The sequence below is a fragment of the Ovis canadensis genome, chromosome 17 (assembly GCF_042477335.2).
Source record: "Ovis canadensis isolate MfBH-ARS-UI-01 breed Bighorn chromosome 17, ARS-UI_OviCan_v2, whole genome shotgun sequence".
Taxonomy (NCBI): domain Eukaryota; kingdom Metazoa; phylum Chordata; class Mammalia; order Artiodactyla; family Bovidae; genus Ovis; species Ovis canadensis.
This window is the reverse complement of record NC_091261.1, coordinates 66,215,529-66,234,881: the sequence shown is the minus strand read 5'-3', so window position 1 is coordinate 66,234,881 and position 19,353 is coordinate 66,215,529. Positions and strand designations below refer to the sequence as shown.

The following is a 19,353-nucleotide window of genomic DNA, read 5'->3' as shown; positions in this document are numbered from 1 at the left end:
ATAACCACACAAAGTACATTCTAAAGTGACAGCCAGTCATACAAGAGAGTGTGCGCGCGCACACACATGCACACACACACATACCTGTAACCTGCCCACTCTGACTCCTTTCAAAAATTCACATTCCTCTCACAGGACTTTCCCTACCTTCCGCCTGTTGCCTCCTAAGACTTGTCATCTCGGTCTTCCTGCCCACCTCCATCATGGCGCCTCCCCTTCTCCTCCTCAGTCAACTCTGCCTCCCCAACTCCACCTCCTGAATGTAAAGGCTAGAGCTTTCTCCATTTCGTATTCTTCAGAAAACCCCAGCGAATATAAATCTTTATTCTTTGAGGCCCAGGTGTCATCTGGTGAACACAAAGTTGATTCCTAGAATTGGGGGAGGAAAACCAAGATGCAGCTAAAAGAAATTAGACCCATCCTCCCCTAGTTTAAAAATCAACTCTGATGGTTGTTACAAAAGGAAAGTCAAAATGTGTTCTGGTTCATGGCAGCGTCATTGGATTACATGTTCAGCTTCCTGTGGTGACTACTGGGCAATCATGGCACTCACTGAATAGAGTAAGTCCCATCAAACTTGCCTGTGGTAATACACACATGTAAATGACGTCACTGTGTGGCAGGTTTCCCCACACCCAAAATATATCTCATGGTGTTTGGAAAGAGTCAAAAAGAATTTACATTCAGAGCCAGGGTTTTGCTTTTTTTCTTCCTTCCCTCCGCGCTCCCCTCCTTCCTTCATTCTTTCTAAAATTTCTGTTTCTTATTTATTTTCTTCAGACCAAGAAATTCAAAATCCCTGTAGCACGCCCCACCACCCGCAAACCAAGCCGGCGAGGCTCCACCCTCAGTCTGTCTCGGACGAGTGGAGGGTCATCCCCCCAGAGCAGCATGATCTCCGTGATCCCGGGCTCGGATGAACCTCCAAGCGTGATCATCCAGGCGACAGGCAGCAAGGACATCGAGGACAATGAATCGTCTTCAACCAAGCCTGAAGAAGAGCCTCTCCATATCAGTAAGTCCTGCCTTAGATCTGACCAGTCTGTGCTGACTCTGCCTTGAAGCCAGGCATCAAGAGCCCCTCATGCTTCACCTTTACCCCCACTCAGTTAAAGAAGACACACAGGTCCTCTAGCCCTGGTCAATTTCCAAGGACCCCTTTGCTTTCCCCCAGTGGAAATCAGAAATAAACTCTAATCTGGGTTACTCTGGACCATTTCCACTTGGGAAACAGCCCATGGTCAGCAGTTGCTCTTTTAAAAAATTTTAATACTGTATTTTACTTAGCCCAATTTCTAAAATATTGTCATTTTAACATATAATCATAAAAAAATATTGATAAGTTATTTTATGTTTTCATACTATATTTTTTGAAATTCGGTACCTGCTTTTTTAAACTTTAATGAGATATAACTTGCATACCATAAAATTCACTTGTTTTAAGTGTACAATTCAATGATTCTTTGTAAATTTATAGAGTTGTGTAACCATTGCCACCATCTAATTATAGAACATGTCAATCAACCCCAAAGGAAAGCTCATGTCCATTGACAGCCTTTCTCCTTTCCCACCACAAACTTAATTCCTGTCTCTGGAAATGTGCCTTTTCTGGAAAATTGATATAGGAAGTTGTGTCGCACTGTGACCCCCTTTCTAAGACACCTCTGACCCTTTCCCAGTGGCTTCCCTCCTCTGAGTCAAACCGCAGCCAGTGGCACCTCCCCAAACTCTTTTGGACCCTGCCCTCTTTACCCCTATCTTTTGTCTTAGTTTAGAGATAGAAAGGTAGGGCACATAGGCTATTTCCTGCCATCCATGGGTTATTTAGCACAGAAGTTATTATTATTATTTTTTTAAGTAGGAGTGACTTTTTAAGCTTGAGAGTTTGGACATCGAAATCCTGGCTTTAAAAAACGTTACTGTTTGTGGCAACAGTTGGCCAGCAAGCTGTATGAAAATATTCAACTGGAGCCGCCCTTCTTAAGTGAGACGTAGGCTCTTCACTGCAAAGTTTTCCCTGCTTTCCTCTCAGTTCTTCGTATTTTTACTTGCTTGTATAAAGTCGTTAAGTGCATGCATGCTCAGTGGTGTCTGACTCTATACAACCCCATGTACTGTAGCCCACCAGGCTCCTCTGTCCACGGGACTCTCTAGGCAAGAATACTGGAGTGGGTAGCCATTCTCTTCTTCAAGGCATCTTCCCAACCTGGGGATTGAACCCCCAACTCCTGTGTCTTCTACATTGGCAGGTGGATTCTTTACCACTGAGCCACCTGGGAAGTCCCATTGGGTACTTACTTTTCACTTAATACAATGATGTCTCCTTGTTTCAGGTAGGAACTTCTTTTGGCTAGGTGTGGAGACCTGAAAAATACTAGTTTAAAAAAGATAAAAATTTATTAACTTTTTTTTTTTTGGAGGTTAGAGATAGTGAAAGTTGCTCAGTTGTGTGCGACTCTCTGCAACCCATGGACTACACAGTCCCTGGAATTCTCCAGGCCAGAATACTGAGCCATTCCCTCTCCAGGGTATCTTCTCAGCCCAGGGATTGAACCCAGGTCTCCTGTACTGCAGGCAGATTCTTTACTAGCTGAGCCACCAGGGAAGCCCAGATTAGAGATAGAGTGGCTCCAAAATATCATCAGGGATCCTACTTCCTTCTGTCTTTCTTCTTCACCGTGGATCGCTTCATGGTCCAAAATGGCTGCTGGAATGCCAGTCATCAGAGTCACATCCTTGGACGGAAGCAGAAGGAAGTAGGTGAAGCAGAAAAGTGCTCACTTCCAGCCGAGTTTAAGCAGTCTTCTCAGAAGCTTCATACAACATCTCTCCTAAAATCTCATGGCCCAGAATCTAGCCACAGGACTTAGTCATAGCATTTAGTCCTTTAGCTGCAAAGGATGTTGGCAAATTGGGGTAATAAATGCTTCCTCCCATGCCCACCCCCTTCCCCCCCCACACACACACAGAGTACATATGCATATATATATATATATTTCTGTTACTAAGGAAGAAAGGGGAAAGGAGTGTGAGCTCCCTTCAGGCGTGGAACAATGTCTTAGCTTCAGCCTGGCACACGGCAGGTGCACAGCAATGGCTGGGAGATGCATTCCCGCCAGAGACCGACATCCAGAGAGTTCGTTCTTCTCCCTCCAGCTCCTCACCCTTCTCCTCTATTCATCCCTTAACCTCTACTGCGTTTGTCAGAGCCTTCACAAAAGTAGATTAATTTCCCAGACTTTCATTGCCTTCTAAAACCTCCTCAAATTGATTCTGAATTCATGAATCCTATTCTGAGAGATACACCATCTGACCAAGGTTTAATTTCCAGGGCTGGCTGCATAATGAAGTCTTTGTAGACACAAATCACTGGGGACAGCGGGCCGTGGCCTCTGTGTGGACTTGTCTCCTCCCAAGTCAGTGATCAGGGGATTCCAGAGAAACTAAAGCCCGTGCCGTTTCTCTTGCCAGTCTTAAAGCTGCTGGTGTTGGAACTGTTAGAGGAAAAACTCACTTAAGTAGTAACTCAAAAAGAAGAGTCCTGTGGCTTCTACTGTCCCCCCAACCCCTTGAACCAACCGCATACAACAAAAGGACTCCCTCTCTTTTCCTCCAAAGAGAGGGTATAGTTGCTCTCAAGTAAGGTTCTTAGACTGGCTGGGGATGGGCGATGGAGGAGGGAACTAGAATTTTTTCTTTAGGGGTGTGGCTTGTCATCCAGAACCAGAGGATGCTATTGTCTCTGAGCATTGGGTAATGGCATGTCCATAGCCCTGGGGACTAAGAACTAGGCAGGTTCCTCCAAGTGTGGGCATCCATCACAGGGCTGTCTTCCTCAGGGAAACTCTATCTCGTGGCATCTGTACCTTTTGCAAAAAAGTCTCTCCTTTCAGTTAGCCTCTGTGGGTAAATGCGGGCCTCACAGCCCAAGGCTTTGTGCCAGTTCGTACACATCCAGCCTCAGCTATGGGATGGATGGACCTCAGTGTTGGCAGGCACCATTCCTGCCCAGAGGCATTACTGGCTAGCAGGAAAAAACAAACAAACAGACTTCAGTGCCTTAAGTGGCATATGGAGCCGTAGAGGGGATTCTCTGGGAGAGCTGCCCAGTGCGCCAGGTCGCTTTGGGCATTCTCAGGAATCCACCCACTAGGCTGATTTGCTTACAAGTAGGGGCAGAAATGGGGGAGCAGAGAAGGGGAGAAAGCCAGAGCTCCCTCACAAACAGGCTTCTGGGCACACCACAAAGATGCTGGGATGCATAGCAGGAGGGGAGGTGGGCATGATAAAACAAAAATGAAGGTCAGAGTCAGGTCAAATGGAACCCTGCCCACAGGTTACTAGGAAGGTGAACTGCTTGAGAATGAGGAAGGTGGGGTAGAAAATGGCTAAACATTGATGATTATCACAGCCTGGATGGCCGAGGGGAGGTCGCTGAGGGGAACACCCTCTTCCCAGCAACCAGTGACTGCGTTCACAAACCAGGCTGGACATGAACAGACGTGGGTAGCACTGGCTTCACACGTCCAGGTATGGCTTTTGAGACTTAACCCTGAGGCGACTACAGACACCTACTGAAGGAAAGTGTCTACACTGGCATTGTGTTCCTTCATTAATATTCCAAATCTAGCTCAGAGCTTTCCAAACCCTTCCTGTTTTTTTTCTCCTTAGTCATTTACTTATTTATTCTGCAAATATTGACAGTGCCTGGATGACAAGCACAGTGCCAGCTACTTACCTTACCCATCTGTATCCACATAAAGCACTTAGAGCTTCTACTCTCCTACTCACCCTGAAGCATGTAGCTTACTCCAGATATATGTTATTTTCCAGCTTTTAAGAGTGTCCATGTACTAGATTCCTGGAGCTGCCTTAACAAAACACCATGTCCTGGGTGAAAACAGCATTAATTCATTGTTTCACAGTTCTGGAGGCTAGGCGCCAAGGTGTCGGCAGGGCTTTGTTTCTTCTGAAATCTGTGGGGAAGAACCCTCCCCTGCCTTTTTTAGCTTTCCGCAGTTGTTGGCAACCTTGACAGTTTGGCTTGTAGAAGCAGCAACAGTCCAGTCTGTCTCTGTCCTCACGTGGCCATCTTCTTCGCTTATTACAAAGACACCAGTCATACTGGATTAAGGGCCCACTCTACCCCAATGTGGAGCTTCCCAGGTGGTTCTAGTGGTGACAAACCCACCTGCCCCTGCAGGAGATGTAAGAGACACGGGTTTGATCTCTGGGTCAGGAAGATCCCCTGGAGGAGAGCATGGCAACCCACTCCAGTATTCTTACCTGAAGAGTCCCATGGACACAGGAACCTGGCTAGCTATAGCCCATGGGGTTGCAACGAGTCAGACACGTTTTGCAGGTGGATTCTTTACCAACTGAGCTACCAGGTGACAGTGCTCCAAAGCAAAGATGATATCAGGCTGGGGGCTGGGCCCTGACCTGCGCAGTCCTGTCTCACAGGCACCCTGCAGGCAGTGACTTCTTGTGTTTCCATCAGGTCTGCAGAAGCTCCTAGAGATGGTTCGGGAAGATGCTCGGAGAACAATCACCCTGGAAAACGAGATGCAAAGACAGGCACCCAGGTATATTCTCTCGATACCTGGTCAAATAAAGGATGTCAGCATCAGAGTGATATCGTTCAGGCCAGCAGTGCCCCATGGTTGAGCATTTTCTCTGTGACAAATGCTGAACCGCGTATTTTGTTCACATATATCACCTCCCTGAGCCCTTCCAACAACCCCACAAGGTAGGTACTGTTGTCTATATTTTACAAATAAGGAAATGAGGTTCAGAGAGGGTAAGGAACTTGTTTCAGGTCACCCAGCTAACGAATGGTAAGGTGACAACTCAAATCTGCAACTTTCTTATTCCAAAAACTATTCCTTTAACTACTCCGCTGCCCTTCTTCCCAGGAACCCAAAGGTTATTCATTCATTCTTTTAGTGAGTATTTATGAATATGGATGGACCAAATGTACTCATTATTGCAGGAAGTGTTATGAAAGAAATCTCAGACCTGTAAGAGGAAGTAATAGGAGCATCTGATCTCGTCTGGGATGGGGATCAGAGAAGCTCTGTCCAAGTAGGAAACTTCAAGCTGAGATTTTGGATGAAGCATGAAGAAGAGCTAGCTAACCAAAGTTACGGGAGAAGCAGGGAGAGCAGGCAAGGGGAGTGAACATTACAGGCATGCATGTGCAAACATGCTCAGAACAGACCAGAATGCTGCCAGAATGGGATGGGGAGAGGTATAAGTTTTCTGGGACCTTGGAAGCCACCTCTGGGATTCTGATTTCTATCCATGGAGCAAAAAGAATCCCTCTGCAGTTTCGAGCTGACAGGCAACCAATGTAATTGGCTCAGAGAGTTAGAACTTGAACCCAAGCTGTCCTCCTTCCGGCGGAAAGCCCCAGGCACTGGACGTCTGACCCTCTAAAAGCCTCAGAGACCATGCAGGCTAGAGCTGAAGCTCCCTTCCCAAGCGTGGATCCCTCTAAGTAAGCAAATTACTTCCCGAGAATGAATGAGGCACGAGAGAGGTTCATCATCGCCTTCAGCCTACTAGGATGCTGGCTATGACTTATTGGTTATTGTTATTACCATAATTACAGTTCACCAGGCACGCTCACATGCATCACACCCGCCTCTGCTTGTTCATGATGAGTTGGCAGCTGCTGCTGCTTCAACTTGCTTCGAGACCCTGAAGGGCGGCTCTGAGGCATGCGGCGACAGTGTTGGCCCTCACGGCCCCAGCCTCTTTGCCTGGCTTATCAGCATTAAAGACAGATGACAGTAATGAAGCATCAGCTCCAAGAAGCTCCTTTCCTGTGTGAGCATTCACATCATGAACACTGGCTTTGGAATCAGACTGACGTGGGTTCAAGACCTAGTGCCTTTGAACAAGTCCCTTAGCCTTTCTCTAAACCTTAGTTTTCTCATCTGTAGAATGAGATTGTGTATCATCCAGGCATTGGCAGTGGTACCAAGCAGAGGAGGGTTGAGCTCCATTTCCGTGAGTTAATGGCTGTGTGCTGCTGAGCAAGTTGCTTCACCTCTCTGAGCCTGATTCCAATTCTGTTAAATGTGGCTCATTAATAACCTATCCCAAAGGGCTGAATGAGAATTAAATGATAATTTCCTGGTAAAGTGTTTTCATTATTACAGAAATAATGTCTACGTCACCAAGTCACATTAAGCATTTAGTGAGATGATGCATTTAACATATTAGCCTGTGCCTGGCATATTGTAAGCATGTAAAAATTGGTGACAGTGGAGGCGGTGGTTACTTTTATTTCATGTGCAGTGTCCTGTGGAACCTTTGCAGCACTTTGCTGAGACAGATTGATTAACCAGTACCCAATTCCTTTGTCCCATCTCATAGATGGAGAAGGATGACTCGCTTCAGGCACTCAAAGACTAAGCCACATGAGAACCTGGTTCTCACAAAACTCTTCACCTGGCCCCTGCATTCACTTTAATGATAAGATAACCATGGTTTCAGTGCAAGAGCCTGTTGAAATTTCCTATCTGCTTCCATTCCTCTAGGAGAAAATTTCCCTAATCTCTCACAAAGACAGCAAATATTGGAGGCTTCTCTGCAGAGCTTCACAGAGACAGTTAGGGAAAGCTGCAGGTTTTCTTTTGCCTGCCTCACTTTAAAAATGTAGATTCCTATTTCACTTTAGATACCAAATCCGCTCCCATCAAGACAGACATAGAATTCTGGGCTGTTTAGAAACCCCTGAAAGCCTGCCTTTCCAGCCCCTAGCCTCAAGGGCCAGACTGCCCTCTGGTCCCATGTCTTCGTGTGTTCAGGCTGATATAACAAAAAATACCATAAACGGAGTGGCTTGTGAACAGCATTTATTTTGCACAGTTCTGGAGGCTGCGAAGTCCCGGATCCAGATGCCAGCAGATTCAGTGTCCAGCAGGGATGCTCTTCTTCATAGACAGCTGCCCTCCTTTCTGCATCCTCACGTGGTAGAAAGAACAAGCTAGTTCTCCAGGGTCTCTTTTACAAGAGCATCAGTTTCAATCATTAGATCCCCATCATGATCTAATCAGCTCCCAAAGGCCACCACCTCCTAACAGCATCCTCTAAAAGGTTAGGATTCAACATATGAATTTGGCGGGCGGGTGGGGGGCAGTAGTAGTAGACCATAAACATTCAGATCATAACATTGTCTAGGAAGATGACCTTTTCTTAAAATCCTCTAACAGTCTTTCCCAAACATCCCTGAAGATCAGAATCAGCTGGGGCACTTGTGAAAACTACAGATCTATGGTCTTCATCCCAGATGCACTGAACCAAAATCCCTAGAGGAAACCATATTTTTTAACAAGCACTTTGAGCAGGCATTGTTTCGTGGTGTGTCAGGAAATTCTAAGGTTTTCAAAGTATGTTCTCTGCGAACCCGAGTCAGAAGACTGTGCGTGCGTGCGTGTGTGTGTGTGGTTTTAAATGCAGCTTTGGGGTCCCACTCCAGGCCTGATGTTTCTAGATCTCTAGGAATGTGGCTCAGGAGTCTACACGTGCATTCTGGGTGGTTCCTCCAGGTGACTCATGTGCCCTCGTATAGAACCTAGGATCCCCGCTGTAGATGAGCACCCTCCGTTCCTTCTCCCATGGATGTTTACTGCCTCAGAGCATCATACGTTCAGAGCCTTATTAAGTGACTCATCTTGCTTTGCAGCATCTTGTCAGTGCTCAGACAAAACAAGAGCGATTCTGCCTATAAGGACATGCAGACCACCCGCAAATCAAGGTAGGAAGGCCCGGGGCCCTAGCAGGTAAGTCAGGAGGCAACACACGGTTACAGGGGGCATTGCAGAGACACCCTCACCAGACTGTGGGAAGGGGGGCAAGGAGGGGGATCTTCTTCCTTCTTCACTGGAAATAAGTTACCTGACTCCCAGGGCTTGGTGGTGCGTATTTAGCTGTTACTTCGCAACGATCGTGAGCCATAAAGTTAGTCTTCTCTGGTAGTGGAGAGATGAAGGGGGGAGGGTGTGTTTTGGAACTACCCCTTCCCCCTTTACTCAGGTGACGTAATGGGGCAGGGGCAGGTCTGCCCCCAGTTTATTTGTTCATCTAGAGAATACTTCTCAGGCCCCACTATGTCCCAGGAGCTGTGCCCGGCTCTTTTGAGATTCAGCAGCAAACAAGACCGATGCAGTCTGCCCTGTGGGTAGAGCCCACTGTCTGGTCTGGCATCATAACTCCTGTGTCATAGACTCTTTGGCCATCCAAGAAAGCTTATGGATGCCTTTCAGCAAAATGCTTCCAAATGCAGACTATAAACTACAGAAGTTTACAAAGAAATCTAGTAATATTGATTATAATATTACAACCAAATATGGGATATATAGTCATCTGTGAGCTTCGTCAGCAATGCCTCATACAACAAGACATAGCAGCAGCTCTGATAACTATTATAATTTTGGATTAGTGTCAAGTGTAAATGATCTTTCAAAGTATCTCCCATAATTTTAATGTGATGTATAAAAACCTGTGATTTCCATTTCTGCGAAAGGCTAAAGATGCAACCTGTTGGGTTTTTTTTGTTTGTTTGTTTTCCATCTGCATTCTTGGACTCCTTGAATCCTGCCAGTGGTTAAGAGCTACTGTTCTAATGGGAGAGTCATGCATTTATCAAATAATCCCACAGAGATTGTTGTGTAATCATGACCCTAGATAGCATTCTGAAGGAGAATTATGGAGGATTAGGTGAATGTTGAGCACCAGGATTCTAACCAAGGCTGAGTCTGACATTTAAGCTAGGACCTGAGGGAAAAAGAAGAATTAGCTAGCTTCTGGCTGGAAACAGTAGGATCTGAAATCTGCATTCATTCTGAGTAGTCTCTCCAGGTGATTCCTGTACCTTCCCACAGAACCTAGGATCCGTGCTGTGGAGGGAATAGAAGGAATAGCATTCCAAACAGAGGGAACAGATGTGCAAAGAGTCTGAGGTAGGAGGAAGCCTAGAGGCACTGAGCAAAGACCAGTAGGGCTGAAATTCAAGGAGGGTCAAGGAAAGGATTGACTGAGACAGGCAGAAGGGTCCTTAGTTGTTTGTATTTTTTTAAATCACAGCTAATAACACTACTTCCTTCACCTCCTGCCTCCCCCTGAGTCACACTCTCAGCTCTAGAAGAGAGCCGTCTATAGGAGGAAGGTCAAAGCCCACTTGCTCCCCCAAAGAATTCATCAGCAGAGGCAGGGGCAGCTGGTTGGAATCCAAATGCAATGCCTTCTGGCTATTATTACCGGGGCTCTGCTCCCTAGCAAGATGGGATAAGGGTTTGCTCCATCACCTGCCAGACCTGAGACCTCTGGGTCCAGTCCCATGAGCCTCTGGGAAAAGCAGCAAAGGCCGGGCCCTTTCCTGTGGGGAGGAGTCTGAGAAATGGCTGGCCTCCCTGAAGAAGTCCAACATGTCACAGAGCAGGAAGGGGAGGATTTGCCACACATCACAGGGATAAGGAAAATAGTCTCACTCTCTAGAATCACACAGATAAAGCAGTCAAGTGAGTGTCTCAAATGTTGGGAAGAAACAAAGCGGGGCAGGGTGTGAGAGAAGATGCTGGACATGGGTGCTGAAGGCCCAGGTCACTGGAGGAGGACCTAACAGAAGGTATGGGGGGACGGGGATGAGCAAAGAGCTTCACCCCATCTAGGGACCCCAGCCAGGCAGTCACAGGAGGGAGCAGCCACTTAAGGAATTCAGTCACCTCCCAACCTAGAAAGGGCAAATGGCACCAGGAGTTGCCTGACCACAGATGAGGAAACTGACACTCCAGAGCAGAGGCGCTTCTCCACAGCCCAGGAGTAGACAGTGCCAGGGCTGGGCTCTGAACCCAGCTCTGCCTGTCTCCCAAATGGAGTGAATTGGGTGTTCAGCACTAGGGTCCAGTTAAGAGAATCCTTGAATGAAGAGGCAGCCTGGGGCTGGGACCACCCCAGACAGCATGACCAGGAGGACTTGCCCCTCCCCAGATCTGCACTCAACCCCAGGAGAAGTGCAGACAGAGAGGAGGATGGGAGTGTCCACAGTGAACCTGCCCTCCAGACGGAGAGACTGATTTTATACAGAAGAAGCTGGGTTCCTGAAAACTTGTCATCCCAGCAACATGCAGAGGCAGTAGGCCACCACTGGACTAGGAGAGTTAGAGCAGCACTTGCTTTAGGCCATGAGATCCGGCAGGATTTGAGCTGCTGGGGAAGAAACAAGGAAGACTCTGCAAGCAGAGTGTCCAGTGGGAGCAAAGATCAAAGTGTGGGGAAAACACGCAGTTCTATCGAATGCCTTGATTAGAACCGCCACACTCACCTGAGGCTGGCAGATGTCATGGGGGCCCTGAAGTCACCCTTTGGGGGGAAATCAGACTCCAGGCAATGTGAAACCATTTCTCTGTGTCTCAGTGACAGATCCAGCAGTACAAGCGGAGACAGCCACTCCCAGGTGCTCCAGAAGAAGCTTAAAAGGTACACCAGGTGGGCAACAGAAGGTGCCAGGCAAGAGGGACTGTGGCACCTGCAGCCTCCATCTTCCCAGGGATGTAGAAATAACCCAGTGCCAACCAGACTCCCTGAAGCCATAGATACAACTGAGGGACAAAGGACGCCAGAGCAAGGGGCTTATAACCAAGATGTGGAGCGACCCGTGCAGACAGTGGCAACAGAGCCTTCCTCCATGCTTGTTGTTCAGTCACTCAGTCGTGTCTGACTCTTTGCAACCCCATGGGCTGCAGCACGCCAGGCTGCCCTGTCCTTCACTGTCTCCTGGAGTTTGCTCAAACTCATGTCCATTGAGTCGATGATACCATCCAACCATCTCATCCTCTGTCGCCCCCCCTTCTCCCCCTGCCCTCAATCTTTCCCAGCATCAGGGTCTTTTCCAATGTGTCAGTTCTTCACATCAGGTGGCCAAAGTGTTAGAGCTTCAGCTTCAGCATCAGTCCTTGCAAAGAATATTCAGGGTTGATTTCCCTTAGGATTGACTTGTTTGATCCCCTTGCCGTTCAAGGGACTCTCAAGAGTCTTCTCCAGCACCACAGTTCAAAACTGCTATATTCATTATTGCTTATTCCTCAAAACTAATTCTGTGAGGCAGGGGTACTGTCCCATTCTACAAGGAAACAGTCTGAAACCTGGCCAGATGAAATGTCTCACCAGAGGCCACATAGCTAAAACGTGGTGGTAGGGGGTTTGAACCTGAATCTCCTACCTCCCAGCTCCAGGTTCTATTTTCATCTCACTGTCCTTAGCCCTTGCTGAGCTACAGTGACCAGATGTCTCATCATGGGCTCGTGTAATAAGGCCTGAGTCACCAGTCCAACATTGTTGGGAAGGTCTGTTATTCCCTACATCCAGGGGAATGCTGAGGGAGGTCCCAGGTGAGGATGGAGAACCTGGCTGTGTATTATTGCAAAGCACCCTGGGCCCCAGGGATGCGTCTGTCCCTTGGGATTGGTCCCCTAAGCCTATCTTATCTGTGTCCACAGTCGCGCCAACCGTGACATCATCCAGTACAAGAGTGGGGTGTGTAACACCATGAGGGCCAAGTTTTACAGCGTGGCCCAGGAGGCTGGCTTCTGTCTACAGGATAAGATGGAAATCCTCATGAAGTAAGAGCACACGTGTATCCATTCACTCAAAGGATATTCATGTGGCACTTAGTATATAACCACCAGATGCTTGGTGTTGGGACGATAACAGGGATTGAGAAGGACATGTTCCCTACTCTCAGGGAGCTTATAGTCTCCTGGAAAATATGGGCAGAGACAAAACAACTGAACTGATAGATTTATGGGTACAATTTATAGTCACTGCTCCATAGTAAGGGAAAAGGGTTCTAGGAGGAGTGAAACCATGAGGACCTAATGCAGACTGGTAATCCAGCAAGACCTCTCTAAGGAGGTGGCATTAAAGCTGAGCCCTGACAAGCTGAGATTTATCTCAGAGACTATGTTCACTTGTGCTCAGTCAACTGAGTCATGTTCGACTCTTTGCAGCCCTTTGGACTGTAGCCTACCAGCTTCCTCTTCCTCTGCCCGTGGAATTCTCCAGGCAAGAATACTGGAGTGGAGTGCCATTTCCTTCTGCAGGGGCATCTTCCTGACCCAGCTCATGAATCAAACCCTAAAATTCTGGGAGAAAAGGGGTAGAAAGGGTAGAGATAAGGCTGGAAGTTGTTGTAGGGGCTGAATAATCCAGAGCCTTAGGGGGTAAGTCACTCAAAGGACTTTATTCTGAGTAAATGGAAAGCCATCGAAATGTGTGTATGGTTGGCAGCATAGGTATATTTGTAATATAGTCTCTTTGGAGAGAGAAGATGTATGCACAGGATGATGAAGGGCATGAGGAGGAGAGGAACCAACATGAGTTAAACGCCTGCTGTTGTGAGTCAGCACTGACCTCAGCACTATACACACGTTATCATTTACTCCTCACCACTGGGATCTAGGAATGATGATTATCCTCCATCTTACCGATGAGAAAACTGGAAAGACAATCAAAAGTAGAGAGAGAATGAGGGCTGATTAAAAAGTGACTGGGTGTACTAAGACAATGAGCATTTCAGGACCTTGGAGAGAGCTGTAGCCTCTTAGGCCCAAAGCCCGCTGGTAAGAAGGACCTCAAGAAGGAAAAGGTGTTTAACTCAGATCTCTGAGGGCAGCTAGGAAGGTGAAAGAAAAAGAGTATCTGATTCATCTTCCTCTTTCTCATACCATCTGTGATGCAGGCGCCAAGAAGAAAGAGGTATTCAGAAGTTCCACTCTTTCAACCTTGTCTCAAATTTCCAAAAGGATATAGCCAAAATGAGACACCAAGTCTCCGCAGTAAAAGCCGACGCAGAAGAAATTGCAGACCACTGGTAAAGATCCTGAGAGCCAGATAAGGCAGTCCCTGGAAGTGGTGAACTGGGGTACTGGTGTTACAAAGTTACATTCAGTCCCATTATCCTCAAGACAGAGAGGCATCACTCCAAAACTGTCCTCGGCCACCAGGAGGGCCCCTCTCCCAAAACAGGCTATATCCAGAGTATAATCAGGCAAGAAACCCCACAGTTCCTGAGCCACAGATAATCTACCTAGCTGCACTCTCCATATTTACCTTCTGTTTGCTTCAGCTTGCAAATATAGACTCACTTGCCAACCCTTATAAGAGAAGCAGAAGAGGCAAACCAATCTGAAAATACCAACAGATCCTGAGATCTGTGGGGGGAGAACTATATTCCCCAAATAATTTAACTCTTAATGATACAAAGCCAGATAGGCATACCTCAAGAACAGTATGCACAGGGGTGATAATTAATACAACACAGAATAATGCAAACTGGGTGATTGCTGGATAAGCACTTTTCATGAATTGTCTATTTTATTCCCCAGAAAAATCCTGAAGGGTACATATTACCCCCCACTTTACAAATTGGGAAACTTTAGGATTTAAACCCCTGTCTGACCTGTCTCTATGCTTATCTGCAATATAAAATTGGAGTCTGATTTCCAAAATCTCCATCCTGTCAGGGTGAGTAAATCAAGATCTTAGAGTAAGATAGGAAAGCCTAAAAATGTACCAAGAATCCCTTCAACAATTTTAATAATGCAGAATGGGAGCTTACAAAAAGATCAGAATAAATATATAAACAGATATAACAAATATAAAGCAGTATGAGCAGCCAAAATGTATGATGGATGATCAAGTTTTTCTTCAACTTTTTCTACAATCGGGGAAAAAAACCATTTTCCATGAAATAACACCCCTACCTTCACCCACACCTGAACCCCTAGGTTAGAACCTACCTTTTTCCCACTGTCTCAAGGATGCATTCCCAAACTACCTTCACACGCTGTCATAATGTTAATATTTTTTGTTCAGTCAGTCATGTCCAACCCTTTGCAACCGCATGAACTGAGGCATGCCAGGCTTCCCTGTCCTTCACCATCTCCCAGAGTTTGTTCAAACTCATGTCCATTGAGTCAATGATGCCATCCAACCATCTCATCCTCTGTCCCTCCCTTCTCCTCTTGCCTTCAATCTTTCCCAGCATGAGGGTCTTTTCCAGTGAGAAGGCTCTTTGTATCCAGTGGCCAAAGTAGGTTCTTAAAACCCACTGAAACACCAGAATCATGGCCTCTGATTGTTCATTTTCAGGAACATGGAAAATACACACACACAGAGACACACGTCCTCAGCAGCTGGTGTGTGATAACCTTTTGCATCCTAGAAGGTATCCCACAAGTGTGTCCATGTCCTCCTTGGCTCGATTAACTCTCCAAGAGTAGCTTCAGAATACCAGTATTTTTCCTTCCTTATAACTTGTCACATTGTCTGCTTGGCAGAAAAAATCATCAATGCCTGTCTTTAAAGCATGCCCTTAATTTTCATTGTTTTTGTTGTTGTTAAGTTTCTAAGACATATCTGACTCTTTGCAACCCCATGGACTGTAACCCACTGGGCTCCTCTGTCCATGGGATTTCCCAGGCAAGAACACTGGAGTGGGTTGCATTCCCTTCTCCAGGGGATCTTCCCAACCCAGGGATCAAATCTGTGTCTCCTGCATTACAAGCGGGTTCTTTACTGCTGAGCCACTGTGCTAATCGTGACTCCCGGTTTTTACTATCCCTAAAAACAAAGACTTGCCTGATCCGTGGATACTTTACATTGAGGAGGGAGGAAAGTCCCCCAGATAAAGACTGTTGCTACCCTGGAGACATCCCAGGAGTGGAGATGAGGTCCTTTGGGTGCCCAGACTGTCTGCCAGCAGTTTCCTAACCCATCCTCTCCTCTTGGAATTGAAGGTACTTTGACCTGCTGTCCAGACTCCCTGAGGATCTGAAGAATTTCCGCCCTGTGAGGAAGATCCTGGCAAAACTGCAGAAGTTTGGGGAAAATCTGGACCTGAGGATCCGACCACATGTCCTCCTAAAGGTGCTTCAGGATCTGAGAGCCTGGGAACTGTGCTCCCCGGACATCGCAGTCGCCATCGAGGTGACGAGCACTTCCTTTCCCCTCATAACACCCCAGACACACTCATTCTGGCCTCTCAACATCCAGGCACTGTTGAAGTTTTTAAAGTTTTTTAAAAGGCATAAAAGCCTTCATGGAACTCATCATCCAATAGAAGAGGCATTGTCCTGTGACCTTGGTTGTTCAGCTCCAGGGGACATTATACTCTGTGTAAATGATGCCCCCGGGAAACGTGGAGTCTTTGGAGAAACACAAATGAATGGACATGTGAGTGTGCAATAACTGACAGTCATAGTGAGCAGCACTGTGAAGCTTGCAACTGAAATCGTGGCCTGTGGGCCTCGCATGGGTGCGTGTTAGAAATGCGGCATCCCAGGCTCTGAGCTGTATCTGACCAGCTCAGCATCTGTGTTTCAGTGAGATGCCAGGTGACTGATACGCACAATACAGTTTGAGGAGCCCTGACTTCACGTAAATGTGGAAGAGGCTTCTCTGAACGAGAGTCCCCTGAGGAGGATGACTTTTAAGCTGAGATCTGAAAAGGCAGCAAGCTGAAGAGAAAGGGAATGAGCAGGTGCCCAGGCCCCGGAGCAGGACAGAGCTTGAGCTGCTAGAGGGATTCAGCGGCAGTCAGTGGCTCTGGAAGGAAGAGAGCAGGAAGGTGCATGGTTCCCAGGGGACCAGAAAGGTCAGCGTGTGCAGATCTCTGAAGGTCAAGTTAAGGATTTAGGTCTTTATCTGAAGGGTGCTGAGGAGCCTCACAAGGGTCTGCAGTAGCAGCCTACCTTCCCCACCTCCCCTAGAAATTCCTGGTGCCCTATTTCCTTAGGGCATCAAAAGGTGTCAGCAGATGTGGGGAGGAGGAAGGGCCCTCCAACTAAGGTATTAACAGATATCTGTGGAGTCAATTCCTTAATTTTATGTGATGGCAAATGTCCATTTTAATAGGGTTTTCAGTGTCTCAAGACAAAGAAGTGACTCAAATGGTGGCTTTCTTGGGCCTCTTTGTGTTTTCATGATGGTCTGGCCCTTCCACAGGCTGACCTGGCTTGTGTATGTGGGCACACAGTCAGGAGTTGGGGGAGGGAGAAATACCTTGTGGACAAGCTCAAATGTCAGATTCCACTTCCTACATCTCGTGAAGCTCTTTCGTGGGAGAATCTGGCAGGCTAGCCTGAAACTAAGTCTCCAGGGCATCTTTCCAGTTGTGGGGTGTGCATTCCACCTGCCACTTAGAGAAAGATTGAAGGCAGGAGAAGGCGACAACAGAGGATAAGATGGTTGGATGGCATCACCGACTCAGTGGACATGAGTTTGAGCAAACACTAGGAGATGGTAAAGCCTGACTAGGGAAGCCTGACCTGCTGCACTCCATGGGGTTGCAAAGAGTGGGACACGACTCAGTGACAGCTTATGGGAAAAGCCGTTTCTGAATGGGTGAAAGGAGGGGACTATGGATATGGATGTTCCCCTTTCTCTGGGCTGAGTTTTATTAGCCCTAGCTCATAAAAGTTAGCATGCTCTTCTCCCAGTAGAACATCACAGAACTTCTGTTAACCTGGATGTGGGGGCTCTCTTAACCTGAAATTTATGTGAAACTCTGTGCTTTGTATCTTAACCCTTTCCTGGAAGCAAGCCTGTGGCTGTCCTCAATTCTCAAGGGAGTCTGTGAACCCAAAAATGTGTATGGACAAATGACTTTTTAAAAAGATATTCTGCAGTAGAAAAGAGAAAAAGATGCAGACAGCTGGGTTTTTCTGCTCTCCCCAGATTTCTTTGGGTCAGTGGTGACAAAAAGGGACTTAACATTAGCCTGCTGAACTGGGAAACTGGAAAGAGGCCCTTTTCTTGATTATGAATGCCTGAGGGGTTGGAGGTATCCTGGGGCCACTAGCCTCAATCACAAATCATCTGGGATCTTCTTGGGGAGGGTAGGGGGCATGGAGTCTAGCTTTCAGACCAAATCTGAGGCTGTCTTGTGTCTGCCCCCTTAGTTTGTGCGAGAACACATCATCCATATGCCTCAAGAGGATTACATCAGCTGGCTGCAGAGCCGAATCAACATCCCCATCCGGTCCCAGAGTGCCCAGACGTAGTGGGCCTGGGTCGACCAGTGACCCCAGTGGAGGAGGGCTGTCTACACCGTGTGCCTGCTCTCATGGAGACTCATTATGATCTGGTAGGGTCATCTGGAGACGAGATTCTGAAAACATTCTAGGGGGAGCTGCTCCCAGGTGGAAGCCCCCTTCTCCCTCACATACCAGCCTCAGGCTCCCAGCCTCTGATGCTCCTTGGTCCAGCCTGACTCTGCCTACTCCCTCTCCAGGATCCTTCCCTCTTAGCCTTCTCCTCAAATTCTGGATAATAAAATTGAGTTGAATGTTTGCTGTCTGGCTGGGGAAAAGTTGGAGCTGTGGGATCTGGGCGTGGTATTGAAATCCTAATAGTAACATACAGTTATCATTTATTGATATGCAGCAATGTGCTGGGTGATGTTCTTGCCTAATAATCTCACAACTACAGTTAAGTAGGTGCTGATGTTATGCCCATTTCATACCATCAGAGTGAGAGTGTAGTTCTCAACTTTATGTATACTGTCCTAGATAGAGATGAGTAGGTGGGTTGGTGGGTGAATGGATGGAGCACTTCCCAACAAGGCAAGTGATGTGCAAGAAAATCTCATCCTTAAGAGTCCTTGTAATATCTTGTGTTGGGTTTGGTTGTACAAGGAAGCTTAACTTCCAGTCATCTCAAAATTGTGTGGGTTTATTGCCATTTAACCTCTTCTCTCATCTTCGTCTTCTTTTCCCATCTTGGTCTTCGCCCATACATCTGACTAAGTTACAGGACCTGTAGTCATTTTAACTCTCTCACTGACAGCCAAACCGAATTAACATTTAAACATCTGGACTTGATTATCGGGATGCTCATATAGGCTGGACCCCAGCATCTCCCCATGATCCAGAAGGGGTGGAAAGAAGAGAGTCGAACTATTTTTCTGTCTATGCAGCATCTCCCCTATTCAGTTATTTACTCTTTTTAGTCAATGAATATTTATCAAGAACTGAATATGCATCAACCAACCAAGTTCTAGGTTCCAAGGGTAGAGCAATGGACCAAAGCAGACAAGGTCCCTGATCGCAGATAATTTACCTAGAGGCACAGGTCAGCAAAGGGCGATGGAGAAGGCAGAGGGACTGCATGATATCCACGGCAGTGCTCTTTGTTTAGTGTGATGTCGTGACAAGCCACTGGGGTGTAGAGGTGAGATGCAGTCTATAAGGAGGCTGCTCAGTTAAGAGACTCTAAACTTCTCTGTGTGTGTTCAGTCACTCAAGTCATGTCCGACTCTCTGCGGCCCTGTGGACTATAGCCTGC

At 47.0% G+C, this 19,353-nt stretch overlaps 1 protein-coding gene across 6 annotated transcripts in view; it reads left to right on the top strand.

The window, feature by feature from the left end:
• CCDC60 (coiled-coil domain containing 60) overlaps positions 1 to 18,366 on the top strand; it is a 163,782-nt gene extending 145,416 nt beyond the window's left edge. For 3 of the 6 annotated variants that reach the window (XM_069557939.1, XM_069557937.1, XM_069557941.1), the window contains 8 exons: positions 781 to 1,015; positions 5,501 to 5,585; positions 8,696 to 8,767; positions 11,425 to 11,487; positions 12,507 to 12,629; positions 13,748 to 13,879; positions 15,807 to 15,996; positions 17,970 to 18,366. In XM_069557939.1, the coding sequence (XP_069414040.1) occupies positions 781 to 1,015; positions 5,501 to 5,585; positions 8,696 to 8,767; positions 11,425 to 11,487; positions 12,507 to 12,629; positions 13,748 to 13,879; positions 15,807 to 15,996; positions 17,970 to 18,071 (1,002 nt within the window). In that variant the 3' untranslated portion in view covers positions 18,072 to 18,366. Of the gene's footprint in view, positions 1 to 780; positions 1,016 to 5,500; positions 5,586 to 8,695; positions 8,768 to 11,424; positions 11,497 to 12,506; positions 12,630 to 13,747; positions 13,880 to 15,806; positions 15,997 to 17,969 lie in introns of all 6 variants that reach the window. The other 3 variants (XM_069557938.1, XM_069557936.1, XM_069557940.1) reach the window with 1 other exon arrangement.
• Positions 18,367 to 19,353: the final 987 nt, after the last annotated feature.